General features: G+C 36.9%; 1 protein-coding gene across 12 annotated transcripts in view; it reads right to left on the bottom strand.

Annotated features, from left to right (window-relative positions):
- Dgki (diacylglycerol kinase iota) overlaps window positions 1-19,263 on the bottom strand; it is a 441,978-nt gene that overhangs the window by 64,457 nt on the left and 358,258 nt on the right. For all 12 annotated transcript variants that reach the window (XM_019208591.2, XM_033764527.1, XM_033764526.1 and 9 more), the window contains 4 exons: window positions 11,707-11,776; window positions 9,276-9,316; window positions 8,049-8,176; window positions 5,946-6,068 (listed from right to left, as the gene is read on the bottom strand). In XM_019208591.2, the coding sequence (XP_019064136.1) occupies window positions 5,946-6,068; window positions 8,049-8,176; window positions 9,276-9,316; window positions 11,707-11,776 (362 nt within the window). The remainder of the gene's footprint in view (window positions 1-5,945; window positions 6,069-8,048; window positions 8,177-9,275; window positions 9,317-11,706; window positions 11,777-19,263) is intronic.

Raw genomic sequence — 19,263 nt, 5'->3', positions numbered from 1 at the left:
AATGATGCTAAATGACCATTCAGCATTTTCAATTATCTGAGGGACATTTCTGGTGTTATAATGAGGGAAAATAGATAATTCTTTGCTCCTATATGAATGAATAAAATATGCACAGAACCCTTTAAAAACCTGTTTTTTCCCCTTCAAGGCTATTTTCATTAATTCTTTAAATACTCATCCTTTTCATATAAAAATTTAAAGGTGAACTCTAAATGAAATGGTAACTTCTATTTTCTTTTGTTTCCAGAATACTCTTTGCATATATCCATTATAGCACTTCTCAGTGGGAACTTCAATAGTTGGTTTGCATAAAATCTCCTCTTTCAATAAGCTCTTCTGCAGAGAACCATAATATTGATTATGCCCAAAGCAGGCTGTGAAGAGTTAACCTCTCAACTGGCTTGTTTATAGGAGTGAGTCTGGCCAAAGCCTACGTGCTGAGGTCAGAGTAACTGGCACTCATATTCCATTCCCACAACTAAAACCTTCAGACTAGAGGGACACTGTTCTAATTACAACCATATATTTTGTCTATTCTGTTCCTAATTCAAGAATACTTTGTCTTACCTTTTACCAGCCTTGTTTACATTAATTTGCATAAAAACTGCAAGTAGCTTGCCTTTACCCCAATTGATTGCCAGTAAAAGTCCTTGCCTGGGACCGGCCAGAACCTTTGTCAGTTGCACTGGCATTGCTCCTCCTGGCACCCTGCTTTCTGTCTCCTAGTTCTGTCTCTTAGTGTATTTATTTCTCAGGCTTGCATTGTATACTGGGCGGGGTACTGGAACCTAACGGCAGGAGTCTCCAGCACTCTTCGAGGGCCACAAATGATTTATTTAGATTTACATCTTCAGTTATTAGATATAGATGCTAAGATGCCCAATACTAATTTGCTCAATGAATGACTGAGTACACTAATTGATTTTGTTTCTTAAAATTCAAATAAATGCATAAATCAGACTCAATTCATTATATTTCAATCTTGGCGGATACTATCTATTGTTTGAGAAAGAATGATTCTGCTAATCACAGGAAGCCAATAGCCCTGTTCAGCTGGCCAGGTAACAGATGACTGCATTGAATGTCTGCCCAAGGTCATTCACTACAGTGCATCCCCAGTTTCTTACTTCAGTGGAAAAATATTCCATTGTCGCTTATGTGATAATCTTTCATTTTGGTTCTTTCAGGCTTAGGACTTAAGGTGACTGAGAAAAAGTGTGTATTTTTCCATTAGTAAACCACAATTGGAATACTCCAACAACAACTGGAATATCTTCCAGTCCCTTTAACCTGTTTGCCTTTGACCTATCTGACTCACAAGTGAGTGTACCCTTTTCTTAAAGAGCATTTGGAAAGAATACAACACAGCTTTCAGGCAGTGCTTATTTTCTTATCTCATAACCCTAAAGTTACAAAAGACCATAGAGTTCTTCCATGGGATGCAAACAGATTTTTCCTATTAAAATTTATATTGATTCCCTCCTGTTAGTCATCCACCAAAATGAAATACAATCTTGTCACAAATAGTGTCGGTACAGTTAATGATAAGAACATATTTCTAGAATTATAGTATTTTAAAGAATTTTCTTAGATACTCAACACATTTTTAAAAGTTTAAATTCATTATGATCCTAACAGTAAAATGACAGTCAACCATTTCTCATTAATTCATTTCAAACTACTTCTTAAATAATTGTCCTAAACTGGGAAGATATCACATACCTGAAATTCTACCACTCTGGGAGCCTTAGGCAGGAGGATTGAAGGTTTGAGCCCAGCCTGGGCAACTTAGTAAGATCCCATATTAAAATAAAAAATAAAAAAGGCTTGAGGGTGGAGCTCAGTATGAAGGCCTTGGGCTCAATCCCCAGTACAGAAGACAAAGTCCTTTCTATATTCTCAGGCCCTGAAGATGCTAGATGTGCTTTACAACATTCTTTGATCATAGTCCCTACTGCAGAACTTGTGCATAACTGGACATGTGCCTATCTTTCTTTAAAACGGTAATGGTTCTAAATAGAGACAGCAAACATGCAATTAGTACAGTAATGACAGAAATATAATTCATCCATATTATTCACCCCATTGGTTCATTCTTTCTCACTCAAGATTGGGTACATTTAAGAAACCAATTGTTAAAACTAGGAGAAGCCCTTGGAGACTCATGGGGACTGGGTTTGTTAGCACTTGGATGGCAAAGGGCTTTACAGTGGCCACTGTTCCCTGGAGGACGAATGGAACAGGGAAAGCACTGTGTCTTCCTTGCTGTTTTCTATACTATGTTAAAAAAAAAGACTTCTTGGGATTTTATTCCCTTCAAAAGAATCTTGTTTTAAATTCTGGGTTATTTATTTTGTTTTTCTCTTTAACATTGATTTCACTCTTTTCTCCTCATTTCTTTATTATTTACTCTGAGACTTTTCTATCAAAATGAATGCTTTTCTTATTTGCATACAGTAATTTTTTCCTTGATAAGTGGACTTAGACTCATAAATTGTTCTATGAATAACCATATACTGAATACTCCAGTAATACTTTCAGTTCTAAGATTTTTAGTTTCCCTTTTCTTCTTTGTAGGTTAATTAGCACTGTCACCAAGATGTTGAATTAAACCTTTTCTATCTCATAGTTCATTAAGGTTTTAAAGCTGAAAGTAACAAATGCCAATTGTGTTTAATAATTATGCTCTTTTCACGTACTGATTCTTTTTTTCTTAATTTGATTTATGAGCCAGGGTTTTGCTATGTAGCTCAAGTTGACTATATAGCCCTAGCAAGCCTCGAACAAATGGTGATCTTCCTGCCTCAGCCTTCCAATCATAGATACACTGTGATTACAGGAAAGTGATAGCACACCTAGTGCTCATATGCTGATTCATAAATATTCCTGTTCAAAAAATTTTGTACCAAATAAAATTTTTCAAAGCCTGCATATATCAATAGGAATGAATTCTAAGAAATATAATACCAAATGAAATGTCAATTTCATATATATATATATATATATATAGTGATGAAAGAGTCATAGAGTAAATCATAATACAGTATTATGTATTTTTATACTACTCTCTATTGTTTATTGTTTGAAAGAGACACTTAATCCGAGTAGAGCAAAATAATATAAATCAGAGTAGTTGATACATGAGTGTCTCTTGTATAATTTTTGTACTTATTTTGATTAGGATATATCTAATATATACTTAATACTTGTAAAATAGAAGTTTAACATTATTTTGCTTCAATGTCTGTCTTCAATTTCTTTTTAAAAGTGAAACAAAATTCTTTAAGATTAGTTCTCCATTATCTTTCAAGTAAGTTCACAACTGCACACTCAAGGTACATATACAGTAGTATCTCCATATCATCGAAATTTGTACTTTACAAATGTCAAAAAGAAACAAAAACTAAAATGAGTCTTCCAGGGGATTTGGGGGTGTGGGGATCTGGGGCGGTTGACTTTGTGTGTTCCCTTTGGGAAGACAGCACAGCACAGTGACAGAGGATAAAGTTATCAGTCAAACTGACTTCATCTCCACCACCACACCTGCTATCCAGTCATCCAAATAAATAGTTCACTCTCTGTGAGCCTCAGTTTACATATCTGTTAAGAAATGACTAACTTTAAAAGCTGTTGAAAGAACAAAGATAATCCATTAAGGTTCAAAGAAAGTCGGAAGTGTTCCACCAATAGTAAACATTATTAGGAATTTCCAGAGCTCCAACTGTACCTATTTGTGGCAGAGATGATGTCTGGGTGAAACAAAAGGATGCTTCTCCTAAGAAATTAAGGGACATAGTAATAATAATGCTAATAACAACAACAAATAACTAACCCTAAATTGAGGTAAGACATTTAAGGTTTGCACCTCTTTTGTTTGTTTTTAAAGTGACTTAATACAATCCTTTCTTTGCACAGGAGCCTTCAGGGAATCAAGGCTGAGACAGAACTCAGTGGGGTGACTTGTCTTTGTTCTCAAGTGTCTGGAGTCCAGCCAGGAGATGCAAAGGCTAGGGGAGCGGAGCAAATATTGTAGTGTATTTTAACCAGAAAAACTGATAGCTGCCAACTGAAGATCGAACAAAATTAGGAGGGATCCCTAAAAGGACAACACAGTGGACTTTCTGTATCCAGAGATCCATGGACTCAACCAAGTGAAGATTAATGATATTCTTGAAAAATGTGTCTGTATTGAGCACAAACAGATCTTTTGTCAGTATTCCCTAAACAATGTAGTAAAATAAATGGATATAGTATTTACATTGTATTAGATAATGCAAGTAATCTATGCAAATACTGCACCATTTTATATGAGGAATATCAATATCCACAGATTTTGGTATCTGCAGTGGGCCCTGGAATCATAATCCCCACAGACACTGAGGTACGATTTCATACCCTAAATAAAAGTAAGAATTGATTTAGACCCTGGGTTTTAAGAACGTGGCTATTACATAAAAATGTACATTTATTTGTCATTCTTGGGAAGAATGTTTACCTTACAAACAGTCACTTTATATATCATGATATACATCAATATGTTTTATGCAGAAAAATCAGGACACAGAAAACTGAATTGCAATAAAATTCCGCTTTTTGAAAATTGCCTGTATACTAAACCACTCAGCTGGTCTGTGTAGACTTAATTTCTATTTCTGCAGCTAATTAAACTCTAATTTTCCAATAAGTCTGCCCACAGATAGATGACCACTTTTTTAGCCATTCATGGGTGGCTGACTCATCTGGTTTACAAGCCCCAATTCTGTATAAAAAGGAAATGGAAAAGCACACTGAATTGCAAGCAATCAAAACACCACCAGAAACTAACACAGTTTAATTAAAAAAGAAAATCCACCATAATTCATTTCTTTCTGTTCTCCTCTTCACATAAAAAATTAAGAAGTAAGACAGAGAAGTAATTAAGATGAAGACTCCTTTTGCCCTCAAAGTATTTGAATAGAACCTTTGCCAATGAAATAATTAGCTTCAGATTTCTCATTTCTCTTGTTGTACCAGATTGCTTCTGGTCTTCCTTTAGAAATAGTGCACTATCTTGCTTCTTCAGTTATCTCTGGGCTTCTGAGCATTTCAATAATCTTGCTACTCCATCCAAAGGTAAGACTGTGTGTTATCAGGCCATTGTCACTATTTCATTGGGACCCTGGACAATAATGGAAACTAGCCTAATGTCATGAAATGCAGTGAATACATGTAATTCTGAGATAGGGTGATTGGCTGATATTTAAAAAGGGGTATAAAGGAGCCTGTCTGTGACCACTGATTGCACCCCAGAGCCTACTTTCGCCATGAGGGATGGCAGAGGAGGTATTCACAGCAAACAAGGTACCAAAGCTGTTCCAAAACTCCACCCTGCATCCTACTATCCAACCATGATCAAACCTGAGAAGAAAATACCTCCATTATTCTGACCTATGAATAAATTCTGTACTTATTTACTCATAGAGACTGCACCCACTACAAGCCAAACTTACTTTGACTAAAAACCTGCTTGATAATATACAGAACACATATACAGAAGCACAGGACTGGAGACAAGGGAAAAATAGCAAGTCAAAATGGCCATACAAGTGAAAACCTGTATCACTTCCAAAATTCTCATGCATGTCTTCATATGTTACAAGCAAGGACATCTCTTAAATATGGAACTCCAGTAAAAAAAAAAAAAAAAAGAGCATTGCTGAAGTTCAAGCTATTTATAGATCGATGTGCAAACTCTCAAGGTAGCTCAGGGGACAATGAAGTTGTATCAGGAGCCTGGGGCGGATAAAAGTGAGCAAGGAGAACAAAATGTCAAATAAAGTGACACAGAAGTGAGATAATAACAGCTTGAAGACCCTGAAGAGAGTCTTTCCTATCAGCGAACAGCTCATGGTACAAATCCTCCCCCAGCGATAACAGTGGCACAAAGGAAACAGCCAGAGACTCACTGTAGCACACGGGAATGGCTGAGATCTTTCATATCTTCGTCATCGTAATGGGGAGTTATCATTCCCAGGCCACTGTCACTCAGCATGCGTTTACGCAGGGCAGGATTCCACCAGTCTGACAGCCTGGAGGAAGGAAGGCCGCAGACAGTTAAGTGTTCATAGCAGGCACATGATGAGTCCTGTTCTTCTTTGAGTCGGTCCTTTTCTCTGGATGTGAGAAGTAAAATCCGTTTTAACTGGGGATTTACTTCATTTTTACTATTTCATTAAATTTTCTCAAAGTCAAGAACTAACTATGATTTTTCTCTTTTTACAGGTGGGGAAACTGAATGACATGAATAAGAAGCAATGAACTCAGGCACAGAAATCAAGATTAGAAAACAGTTTTTATGATTCCTTGTTCTCAATTTATTTCCAATGGAAGCAACTAATGAGGAAAAAGAAAGGGCTGGATTTGAATTCCAGTGGATCTCTGAGCTACTTTACACTTAGACTGAGCTGGGCTATCAGAGGTCTAACTAAGGACAAAGCTGTGCGTTTGTTTCATCATTTGGTGTGGAGAGAATGAAAGTGCAGAGCCCGAGGCCACCTTAGCAGGATGGCTTCCCTCTTCATCAGAATGAGGGTAAGAGTCCAATTTGGAACCCAGTGGACACCTGGATGCCAGCATCTGTCACTTCAGCAACAGGAAGAAGTGCTGCACCTGCCTCCCCACGGTTGAGGAGGTTGAGGCAGAGCCAAGGTCTCTGAAGATGGACTTTGGGATTCCCAAGGTTCTACTGGACCACCCCTCATGTCTGCCAGCCTTTCCCTCACACCGCATAGCTCTGATGTCACTGGCTTTCCAAAGACAGCTCTCTATGTGTCCACACTGCCACTTCTGCCAGCTCTGAGCATCCTATCCACTCAGCACAGACCCTTGATATAAAGCCGCCTGGCTGGAGTGGGAGATACTGAAAAATAGCAGCAATGGACAAACATTGAAAAGTGAACAAAGAGAAACAGGGATAAGGGTTTGCTCAGGGGAACATGCCTGCTTATCCTGTGTGGGTCCACAATCTGTGCATATTGTATGGGTGTACTGTGTCCTTTCTAGGGCAATTCTCACTTCACTTTTCAACCCTCATGTTTCAGGAAAGCCTTTGAAATTCATCAGACTTCACAAAGGCGAGACTTTTGTCTGTTTTTATTTTTTGTACTGTTGTTTTTCCAGTACACAAAAATATAGACACATTGTTTAATTTTCAAGCAATTCTGAAAGAACCTAGAAATATTAATAGTATTTCAGTGGTACAGGGTGGTGGCTAAACGCATGGGCTCTGGCATCAGAAATCTAATACTTTTCATTTATTTCTGTACCGTAATAGGCAAGTAATGTAATATTTGAAGCCTCAATTTTCTTATCTGTGGATTTAAAATAATTATAGAACAAAATTTTCAAGGTAATTGTGAAATGACTATGATAATGAATTTAATAACATAATTCTTAAGTGTCCACCAAGTGTCAGAAACTATTTTGGGTGTTTTACCCGCAACAATTCATTTCCTCTTCAAACAATTTTCTGAGTAGGTATTATTATTATTGCATTTTGCAGGTGAAAAAACAAGCCCAGAACACTTAAAATAATTAAGTCTATGAAGTGGTGAAAGGAATACAACAGCAGCCTGTACATGGTTCTTAATAAGAGCTTGATATAGCATAGTTACTGTTACACAATCTGTATGGCACAGGTAGCCTGAAAACAGTGAGGAAGAAGAAAAGACAGAAGAGAGTAACTGTCAAATCACCTGTCAATTTTGTATTTGGGTAAAACAAAACAAATATATATGCACAAAAGCAAACACTCATATTTTCTTGGTTTAGTAGGAAATGTTGGTGTAGTGGGTAAAAAAGCTCAAACATGATACCAGTCTGATTCAGAATGAGCTTTTCTACACATAGCCGCTCACAGATAATGTACCAACAGATCTAGCCATACCTTAGTTGAAGGAGACAGAAGAAATGCTTAGCTGCCATTAGAATGTCAAACCCACAGCCAAAGTAGACACAGAGATCACCTGTGGCCAGCATTTCCAGCACCAACCAAAGAGAAGCACACTCACCCGGAGGCCTGCTCTACCACCAGGTCAGGCATGCCTGGAGGTGTCCCTGCCTGCTGTGACACCACCATATCTGGGTCGAGAATAAAAATCTCATCTTGGGAAATCTCCATCACAAAGTGCAAATGTTCCTGAGGAGGAAAAGTGAATCTGTCAGATGACTGACAGGATGTTCAAATCCAACATCCAGAGCATAAATAAAAAGAACATTCTTGGTCTTAAAGTGCAGTGAAATTCTATGACACATCACAGGGTCACACTGTTTTCTTTGAAGCCTGAGCAGTTGATATTACTCCCTGAAGCAATAATGCAGAGCAATGGGGAGAGTTGGATTCTTTCTTCAGGATTTCCAATTTACTGAAATCTTGTTAGGTGTAACTGGAAATGATTTCATCTCTTCTTCTTCCCAAACACTATCAAAGAAGTGACTTCAGATAGGAGTGATGGCAGTGTCTGTAATCCCAGCTCTCTGGGAAGCTGAGACAGGAAGATCACAGGTTTAAGCTCAGCCTGGGCAGCTTAGTGACTTCAAGAGATTCTGCCTTTAAAACTAAAAATGGTTGGGAATATAGCTCAGTTTGAAGGTCCTGGGCTAAAACACTCCGTACCACAGGAAAAAGTAAGGAAGAGAAGGAAGAGGAGCAGCAGGAGAAGGCAGGGAGGAGGAGACAACTCACTGCCACTGGGTCCAGTGTGAGTGTATGGCAGCTTGAACTTGAGCACTATAAATTGATGCTCAAAGCTAAGTGGTTTGGTCAATGATTGATTTTATCACTGGGTTTAATACTGTATCTTATATTTTTCCCAGAAGAATTTCCACAGTGGGGAAACTTATTAATCTTGAGCAAAAGCATTTTGTTTCTCATCACTGAAGTCTAGAGTTGATGAACTGAAATTAAAAATGCCTATATAAACACCTGGGGTCTCACACTAGCTCTCTGGAAATGAGCTTAAAAGATGTAAAATTCGGTGAGGCAAAAGTAAAGCTATGGATGTGTATGAAATGTGAAGTGCAGCAAATTAAACTATTACCTGTAATCATTTGCAAAGTCAAGCTCTATTGTTTAGTACATAGGCCATAAAGCACAGGAAGATACAAAGGTTCATGGCTTGGATTAAGAATGCCATTTCAAAATGTGTAAGTGCTGTTGTTAGAAATAGATTAACTATTAATACAGTAATTTCACCTAGGAATTTTTCACTTTCATAAGCCAGCTGAAGAAAACTTACCTGAGATCTGTCTATTCGATAAAAGCGGTCTGCAGAAGTTGCTAGGGGGAAAAAAAATGCATGTGGTGTTTAGAGTCCTCTGTGATCTGTCACAAATTCACAGCGTTACCTTCCACTATGCTGAAAAAACCTGTACATTCTGGTCATGCTAGATGACCAGCCAGTCCCTGAATCTACTGAGAGAAACTTGGCACATCTGTGCTGCTATCCCAGTGTATAGGAAGTCCACCACCTCTGCCATCTGGATTTTACTAGGCTTTTAAGAACCAACTCAAATGCTTCCACTTCTTTGCTTATCCCTTAACCCAGAACGTATTGCTCCCACTTCTGTACAAATTTATATTTTGTTTAAACTCCTTACAGAGACTGTCTTCACAGAAAACAAGTCAGAAATCTTAAGAAAGATAGGGAAAAAAACCTGTAGTTAAACCAACTTCTAGGGAAGTGACTTTCATTTCGCAAAACAGATTGAAGCTATAGGTCAGGGTACAAATCTGGACTGAAAGGATCATTTCACTTTCCTACTGCATCCCTAGATGCAGGTCTGACAGAATCCAAAATACAAAAGAAAAAAATATTATATAAGCATTTCCTAAAACAGATTGAGTTGCATCTGTGGTTTGAAAATAAACTCTGAAGTACAAATTTTGGGTGTCCAGAAATTATTGTAATTATTTATAATATGAAAAAGAATTATGCTGCTTCACAACTTAAATTTCACAGAGCCCAAATGTTACAGGTATAATATTTATCAAAAAATAGCATGAGAGAAAAATTCAATATGCAAATAAACAATCCTTTAAAAATCATAAATGTTTAAAGAGCGGCTTTTCTCCAAAGAAAACCCAGCTAAGAAACATTGTGAGAGTCCTTGCTTTTTAAAATGCATGACTAAAGTAAAATCTGCCCCAGAAGTACTTTGTACTCTGTTCTTTTCAACCATGATTTTAGCCACGATTTTAACCATGGGTTAACCATTAAAAGATATTCAATGGGGCTTTTTATAAAGTAATATATGGTTTATTATGGCTTATATCTAGATGTCCTATAAGAATCTCACGCTGCCATACGTCGTATTTTTGGAAGGATTGTTTTATGAGGGCATAATACCTGAAGTTAAGAGCTGGGGGCTGGTAGGAAGAGGGGGTCTGGAGGCCTGGCTTGGAAGCATTGTCACCCTTTTAAGAGCCTTCCTTCAGGCCCTCTGCTTCCTGTCCACCAGTCCCCTTTGCCGCACCATTGTGCCTTGAAGCCTGCTGACCATGAAAGGACCGAAACTTCTAAAATGTGAATTGAAACAAACTGTTTCTCTTTCCACTTGTAGGTATCAGGGATTGTGTCTCAGCAATGAGAAAGTGACTAAAACATAGTGAAGACCATTATCCATAATAGTAGTTTTACCCGAGGCTACCTATAGAGCATAGTAACACATAAATATTTTCATAATTTTCTTAAATAGAAGATTTTCCTTTGTGCATTCCTTTGTGCTGTGGAGGAAGGAAATCTTCCGAAGTAGTTGCTGAGTAATAATGAAAACTTGTATCCTGATATTTGTGGGAGACAAAAATCTTTTTTATTAATTTTATTGGTACATTTAAGGTATACAATATAATGACATTCTCTTCTGTAAATTTGTTCCTTTATATAATCAACCTTGGTTCTTAATTTTATATCATAGATAGACAAGTGATCATCTTTATAACCATGTGCAACTTACATGTGCTGTGGTACTTATACCCACACATATCTCCTCTCAGATAAACAGACATAGAACAAAAGAGCTCTACAATGAAAACCACATTTGCGCACAGACAACACAGAAGCTGAGCATCTGAGCAAGAATGAATAGAGAGGAGAATGTGCTGCAGTACGGACACAGTAATTAGATAGAAAATCAAGAGTAGGCAGCATCCAGGAGTGTGAAGAGATGCTTGAGATGGCAAATGGACTCATTAAGCAATCATAAAATAACTAACTCATTATGCTTGCAATATGTTTTGCCCTGTAGAGCAGATCTGAATGCAACTGAAATTTTTTATCCTTTTTACAAAAATTTATACGTTATACTGAAATGACAGTCTCACAAAAATAAAGTCCCATGACATGCAAATAACACAGGCATTAGTACCCATCTGTGCTTATAGACTTTCTCTACTTGCACTTGACAGATTGAGGAAAAGGAGAATGATGAAAGGAAAAGGTCAGCGTGAGCAGTTTAAACGGAGTTCAGGCAGAGCTAACCAACGTGTTTCAAGGAAAAGTACTTCAAGAAAGGTAACTGCAACACATGAGGAAGTCTACGTGGCTTGACATGCAAATTCTGATCAGGTGTTGTCACAGGAAGGCTTTGGGAATACCAAAGGCCTTTTAGTGATCCATCCCTTACCTGGATACTTCCCAGCCCTCCTCTTAGAAGTGCAGAGACACTCACCATCTAGGAAGCACCATCGGGGGGACAGCCTCTGAGCTGAGAGAGCCCTGGGGAAGGAGGTTTCATGGTCCTGGAAAGAGAGAGGCACATGTCCTTGAGTCTCCATGTGAATGAGCTTCCCTCCCTCCTGTCTGCCACACTGACTTTTAGGAGTAAGCATCCCGTCCTGAACAAAAAACTGGTGAAAAGACCACAGCACATTCAACTAGAAAGAGAAACACAGCTCTGCTTTGAGACTATTTGAGAACTTCTTAAACCAAGCCACACATAAAACTTCCAATTGCTACATTAAATATTTAGAAAGGATCTAACTTGGGATGCTTACTTCCTTTGGCAATTTCTTTCCTTCTGTGAAGAGAAGGAACCAGTGACAGCTGGTTATGGTTTACATTTTGGCTCTCTGCATAGGTTTAACATGTGCACAGAATGACACAGAATCCAACTACTGATCACAGGGGATGTGAAGTGTGTGTGAAACAAAAGATATAAGATATCACTCATGGGGAGCTTCAAATCTCCTTGGACTAGAGAAGCATCTATTATATGGAAAGAAAATCAGGCTGGAAGCTGAGGTCATTTCTATCCTCAGCCTTCTCCACCAAACCTGAGTACAATGTAGTGAAAAAGTCACGGCAGACTGTCCCATGAGGAAAGCATTCTGTCTCACACTGATCCAACCACAAGGTGTTCACCTACCTTAGCATTCTCTGGGTTTTTCAATTCTAGGATCTGCAATGCTCCTTATCTTACTTGACATCTAGGCCACTTGATATAAGCAACCTCATGCTTTCTGGTAGGCTTAGGCAAAAATACTTTTGTCCTCTCCAAAGGTAGCCATATTTAGTCCAGAGATGAGCCTCCTTCTTTCTTTCTAACTTTATTTCTGTAGAGTTACTAAAAGCTATTACGCAATGTTTAAACTCTATTTGCACTGTTTGCACCCCCTCTAAAAGATAAATTACCCTTGACTGATCCTATTACATCTCTAGATAATTTCCTTAATTGCTCCTTCATTGCTCAGCCAAACTCTTGGAGCATGCATGCAATAGTTCCCTCTAGCTTCTAGGTACCCACTTCTCAACCACAACTTCTAGAAAACTGGCTTCTACAAATCTTTTAAGAAATCACCAGGACCAGCTTATTTCCCCAAGTTAATCTTACTTTCAGCTCCCAAATTTACATGGAATCTTTGAAGTTTTTACTTCTTACAAAAAATGAAGGCTATACAGGCAGAAGAACAGACAAGGAACTAGAAGATTGAAAATGTACGAATTATATCCCTAAGCTTTCAAAAGTTGAAAACTCTACTTAGTGAGCTCACCAATAATAACTGGTGGAGGAGAGCACTTCAGAGTTTACAATACACGATCTGGAGTGTTTCAGTCCTGGCTCACAGTGAAACTAAACCAACAGAAATAGGGTAAATGAGGGAGGCCAGGTCTCTGGGGGAGGGCACTGGGATCCTGAACCTTATCCAAGACTTCTGATGTTGAGATATAAGGAAAATCCTGCAAAGCAGCTCTGCTGGCAGCAAGGTAGATGCAGCAACAGCTGATACTCAAGTCTATGCTCATCGCAGTGGTTCTCCAAAGGTGCACCCTGGAACAGCAGCATCAACTAGAAGCTTGTTAGAAATACAAGTTCCTAGGCTCAGCCTCAAGTCTACAGAAACGCTGGGACAGAGCCCAGAAATCTGGTTTAACAAGCCTTTCAGATGACTCTGATGGCTAAAGAGCCATGGGCCTAAAATTGTAAGGACAAAAGAAATACATTGCATCATTAGGAATTTGGGTATGACAAGTTTTTATTTAGTATGACTGAGAGGAAAAGCTGGCTTGACTCAGGACTGACACCAAAATTCATATTTGTGGATATGTAATTGAGATAGCTAAGGGTGCAGAAGTAGATGTTCTTCTCTTTTGAACTGGCTGTATCAACACGCTGGTAGAGCTAAATACAATCTTGACATGTGCCCATGTTTATGAGAATTCTGCTTAACATTTTGAGAATTGTGTTTTGACACATGTGATATCTTATTTTAAGGCTCTTAATGCATTTTTATGAAATATGTAAAACTACTAACATCTCCGAGTTTGGTGAGAAATGTAATTATGGACCAATAAATATGAAATTGATCTGAAATGTTTAGTGGCAATTGTGAAAGCTATTAAATAAAGATATTAAACAGTAATACAGTTGTCTTTTCGAACAGTAAAGGGGCTTAAACACCAATGACACTTGCTGAGTTTTGATGTTGAAAGAAACACCATAAAGTCAAACCCTAATTTCTCTAAACAAAAATTAATTGAAATTATACATAAACATTTCATTTATCACTTTCAAAATATAATATTAATGTAATAATAAAAATGTAAGAATAAATGTAAGATAATGCTATCACTAGGATATTCAAATTAAAGAAAACTGGATATCATTTAATCTAATTTAATAAAATGTAGATTGATATACTGCCTCAGCTACATGACTAAAACAATTCTGTATCTTTTGGATGCAGGTGCTGTATGTCTGATGAGTTTTAAGCATGTGCCTGACTTCATTTATTTTGCTTATTTTATTCACTTACTTATTCAATTTAATCCCAGATAAAAATTCTCTTTATATATTCAAGTGTTCCTTTGGGTTTCCATCAGGAACACCAAATATACTTCACTAAGCACGAGCAATTTTGAGGCTGCCATGTACATAGTCTATGCTTTGGAAAGAGATTTTTTCTTTAAGTGTCCTCTAAAAGTGTTTTCTTTAAGCATGGTTTCTTGACATTCATCTGTTTAGCAATAAAATAGGATCTGTGTCTGCATCCCACAGTAGTAGTTTAATAGTTGCTCAGTTGATTAGGGTTTTAAAACTCAGAATTAAGATCTTTTCTCCATTTATACTGGCTAGAAAGTAGAGTTTTTAAAAATCTCAAAATGCAGATCAACTGAACACAGGTGAATGGGGAAAAAAATAAGAACCAAGATATATCATGTACAGGTACAGATTCCCAATGAAAAATGTGATCGTATGGAATACCAAAATGTACTGATAAACTTAATAAATAAAAAGATAATATATTAAATAAAGAAAGCAATACTCCATAAAAGCTAGGGTATTAGAATTAAAGAATTATTCACAATTTCATAAACAATGTATGTGCCGATACACAAAAGTATTTGATACAATACAGCTCAATGCCCTTTAAGAGATTTTCAGGGAATGGTAGATATCATTTTACTTGAAGGAAACACACTGGTTGCCATACAGATCTTCCAAATACTTTCATTGATCTTTGAATAGGTTTAATAGTACTTGAATCCTGAAATGTTACGCTAAATAGGGTTTTCTATATATACATGTATTTTCTGGGAACCTTGCTTTCCGTAGATGATCAGAGTGCTCTAAGAGTCAAAAAGGTTAAAAAGCTACTAATTTAAATAATCCAAAGTTTAGGTAGAAAGAAATTCAGCAAAATAAGAAAATTAAGATCAGTAAAATGTCTTAATATCTGAGGACGCACAAGAATAAGAACCCGTTTCAAAGCAGCTGGTGATTTCAACACCAGACAGAAGCTTTCTACTCCTGTGACTATTCTTTTGAAAACGGGGCAAGTGAATCAATTTCTGCATTATAAGGACTTAATAAACTTTTTGTTTATTTCCATCTAGATCTCTCCCAAACATTTGTTTTCAGATCTTTATTTTTCCCTTATGTTCATTTTCTTTAACAGAAAAAAGAAGGTATTTTTGTTGAGCATTAGATGGTCCTAGTACTTGAAGTTATACAGAATTTCATTAATTAAAAGTGCCAAAATATGATTTAAAAAGTCAACTTTACTAAAAATAAAATTGTATTCCTTTCTGCTCAACTTAAGATTAAACTTCAATTTTGGAGGCTAGAGAAACACAAGTAGAGACTTAACTTCTCTGAAATGCTACGCTGAAATAGTTTTGCATCCTTTCCCCCTTTCTTGAAACTTTCTGTTTGTTAAAAAAAAAAATGAGCTCCTAGGAGGAGAAATATTAACATAATGAGGTCTTGTGTTAAAACTCATTTGAATTCCAAAGAAAAACGTAGTATCTGGGTAGATTCATAATGCAATTAAATTGCTTATTTAAAATGTTTATATATGTAAAAAGTCACATAAAACCATTGAAGTCCCAATAAAATTTTGTCTTTGAATCTAATTTATATCCACATAAGCAGATGAAAATACCTCACCTGTTTTTGGACAATAAAAGTTGGAGATTTTCATGAAATCAGAGTGAAAATGATGTTCCAGTGTAGTCTGTCAAAATGTAAAACATACCTACAAAATATACCAACAATCTATATGACAAAACCAAACAATAAGGAAATCCAGCTTTTCTACACATCTGTGTACACGGATTATATCTAAAATACCTAATTGAGAACAGGAAAGGAACAGCAGGAGGTGAAGAAATTAGTGGTAGTTGAAGTGGTTTTTGCTTTGGTTGTTGGATTTCATTTGAGTTGAAAAAATGAGCTTTTGAGTCAAGAAGTCTGCTTTGGAAAACTAAAATTTTTGTAGGATGGGATCAATATCATCATAAAGAATTAGGATTACAAAAACAATTCCCATTTTGGAGGTGTTGAATTATCCTAAGGAAGACAGACTCATGAATAAGGGTGATATTTTATATGATCCAGCCTCAGTTAAGGAGCAAGGCCAGAAGCAATGAAATATAATCTCTAAGAGAATGAGTTTAGATGGTCATGACAATCTCGTCCCATTTCACTGGCACTAGCTATGAGGATTTAGGGAAGTTTCCTATCTAATCTCACACTTTGAAAGCTCATTTGTAAAATGCCTGTAACACTATCTACTGTGAAGGGTTCTTTTGAGAGACAAATGAATGGAAATCTAAAATGCTTAATTTATTGGCTCTTACTTGCAGGCATAGATATTCTAGACAAGTCATGATGGGGTAGCTGAAATGAAATTATGTTACCTAAGACAATCTGACTTTTAGTCACATGAGCAGCTCATGGGACACAGGCCACAATCCAGACCACATCCTAGTTTAGATGGTACACCGGACACAGCAGTTTTTATCCACAACCACAATGGACTCAGATTCTGGGTTTCAGAGAAAAGAAAAAAAAAATAGGCCAAATTTGTAGGAGTGGACACAAAAAAAGAATGTCATTAAACAAAGGCTGAAATCATGACACTTTTCAGTTTGGTGCTTGTAGGGCTTGTCTTGATCAGCAACCCAAAGGCTCTTTCCACAATACTAAAAGATATATAATTGTCATTAATGAAGGGTATTCAAGGCTGTATATCTTCTAATACCAAACAGTAATATTTTTCAGATGAGTTTATTTTCCTAGTCCCCATTCAACAGTAATTGTGTTTACTTGGTATTTGCTTAGTTTCACCAAAATTAACTTTTTCACATGCTGATCTACCTGTCAAATATAAATTACACAAAGTAATAAACTTTTGATTCCTATGTTATAACTGTGATTCATTTTTTCACTGAATATTTATTAAAGTCAGTGAAGCTTACAGCATTGTGGTTTAAAGAACACAAAGAATGAAGCTTGAAGGTGTCTACCAAGGGTAGTCCCTGCACCAAGAACCAGTCCCACTGTTCTCCACTGTCCTTTTTGGAACCAGTATGGGAGTTACTGGATGTCTGATTTACCAAATTCCAACTCCTTTTCCCAGGGGATGGCTGCTTTAATTATATATACTTTTATTTCTGACTATTATTAAAGGTCACCCATTTGGAGGGAAGGATGTTGAGTCAGCTGCCAAGAGGATCAGAATCTGAAAATAAAGACACCAGAAGAGAATAGAGACACTAATTATTGTCAAAGCACAAGGACAGTTCAGTTCACATCCAAGAAAGCCTTTTCCTATGGAAATCTGAGGCTATGACATTTGGCCTGAGGCGATATATTCCAAGTGGGTGGTTGCCATGTGCCAACAGGTGCCACCCTGAATCTTCCAGGCCAGTTAGGCAGAGGCCGGCTGCCATGATGTCAAGTAAAATAGCTGTTGACTCGATCTTCTTCACTTCTTCTTTCTCCTCTTATCTTCCACCTACAGCTTCTGCCATGATTCATATCCACTGTTTGTCACTGAATAACCTAGAAAAACTGTTAAATCACCACAGTGACTGGTATAAATTTTCTCCTTGTTCCTCCTTTTTACCTCATGCCCATTTTTCTATCAAGATGCTGCATAAACATGACTCTCCTTCTGGATCCTTCATGGTTAGACAGACACTAAATAAAATTGTCTATTATTTTTACATTATTTCATCTAATAAATACTTTATTTTCCTCAGTAATATATGTTATCATCAGAATTCACAATTTGAATACTCAAGTCTCAAAACCATCTCACCTGCATTTAGGGTTCCCTGGTCACTGGGACAGTATGTATGTATCCATTAATTTACATATTTGGTGCTGGGAAATGAACCCAGGACCACATATGCTATGCTAGGCTACCACTGAGCTACATCCCTGATCCACAGAGTTCATTTAGAAGTATTAGGGTGCACTCTCATTTAAAGCATGGATTTTAAGCCATAATCTATACTTACGATTAAGTTCTTCATTTTGTTATTAAGAAGGCTGCGTAATCTAGCTCTTATGTCCCTCTCTTACCATTCATATCATGATTCTTCCTGAGTTTTTTCTGTATCTAAGTGCCAGACACAAATGAACACAGCTGCAAATTGTGAAGAACTGCTTTTTTAAAAATTTAAGTAAATTACTCGAAAACCCAGCTATGAAGCAACTGAGCATTAGGGATCTTTTACCATAGGAGTCCATGATCTTATGTATCAGGTTTTATAGCTTCTACAGGAATTAAAGCTATCTGTGGCTTTGAAAAATGGGTGGAATTTGTCAAGTTTAAAATATGAGAATTTTCTAGACTCACCTCAAGCAAAAGAAGGAAGAAAGCAAAAGCTAAACCAATCTCGATAGCTGTGAAGACTTTTCTACTCTAGTATCCAAGGCCATTACATATTTCAGCTTTCATTAGCTATCAAACTAATCTTCCTATTTCTTATCAGACAGTTCATTCCTAGTAACTATGTTTCTTCTCCCTCAAATTCTGCAATACACTGTCTACTCACTTTCTACCCTCATATACTATGCTGCTTGAGAATCCCAAAGAAATACAGTAATCTATGGGAACAGAGGAAACCACACCAGAGAGAGAAACTGAAACTAAATGCGTGTAAAAAATTCCAGTTTCAGGATTTAGGTAAGTGTACTTGTGTTATGATCACAACTCTAAACTCCTTACAAACATGGTCAATCTTAAAAGGTATTTAAGCATGTGACATAGTTATCATTGCTGTTACAAGTTTACTTTCAAATCTGCATCTTGATGTTTATTGCAATACTTCATACAAAAACAATGGCAAATATGTGTATAACCTAATTGCCTATCCTGAGAAATAGAGTAAAATATAATCATGAAATCAACTAGTAGTCTTTAAAAGATTGAGTTTATTTCATTTTTTAGCAAAGCATCTTTGTGGTATGATACTGTAATTAATATATATATTA

Source organism: Fukomys damarensis, unplaced genomic scaffold (genome assembly GCF_012274545.1).
Source record: "Fukomys damarensis isolate Sample0158 unplaced genomic scaffold, DMR_v1.0_HiC HiC_scaffold_16, whole genome shotgun sequence".
In the NCBI taxonomy this organism is placed as follows: domain Eukaryota; kingdom Metazoa; phylum Chordata; class Mammalia; order Rodentia; family Bathyergidae; genus Fukomys; species Fukomys damarensis.
Note: the sequence above shows the minus strand (reverse complement) of the source record. Positions and strands in the feature narration are given on the sequence as shown.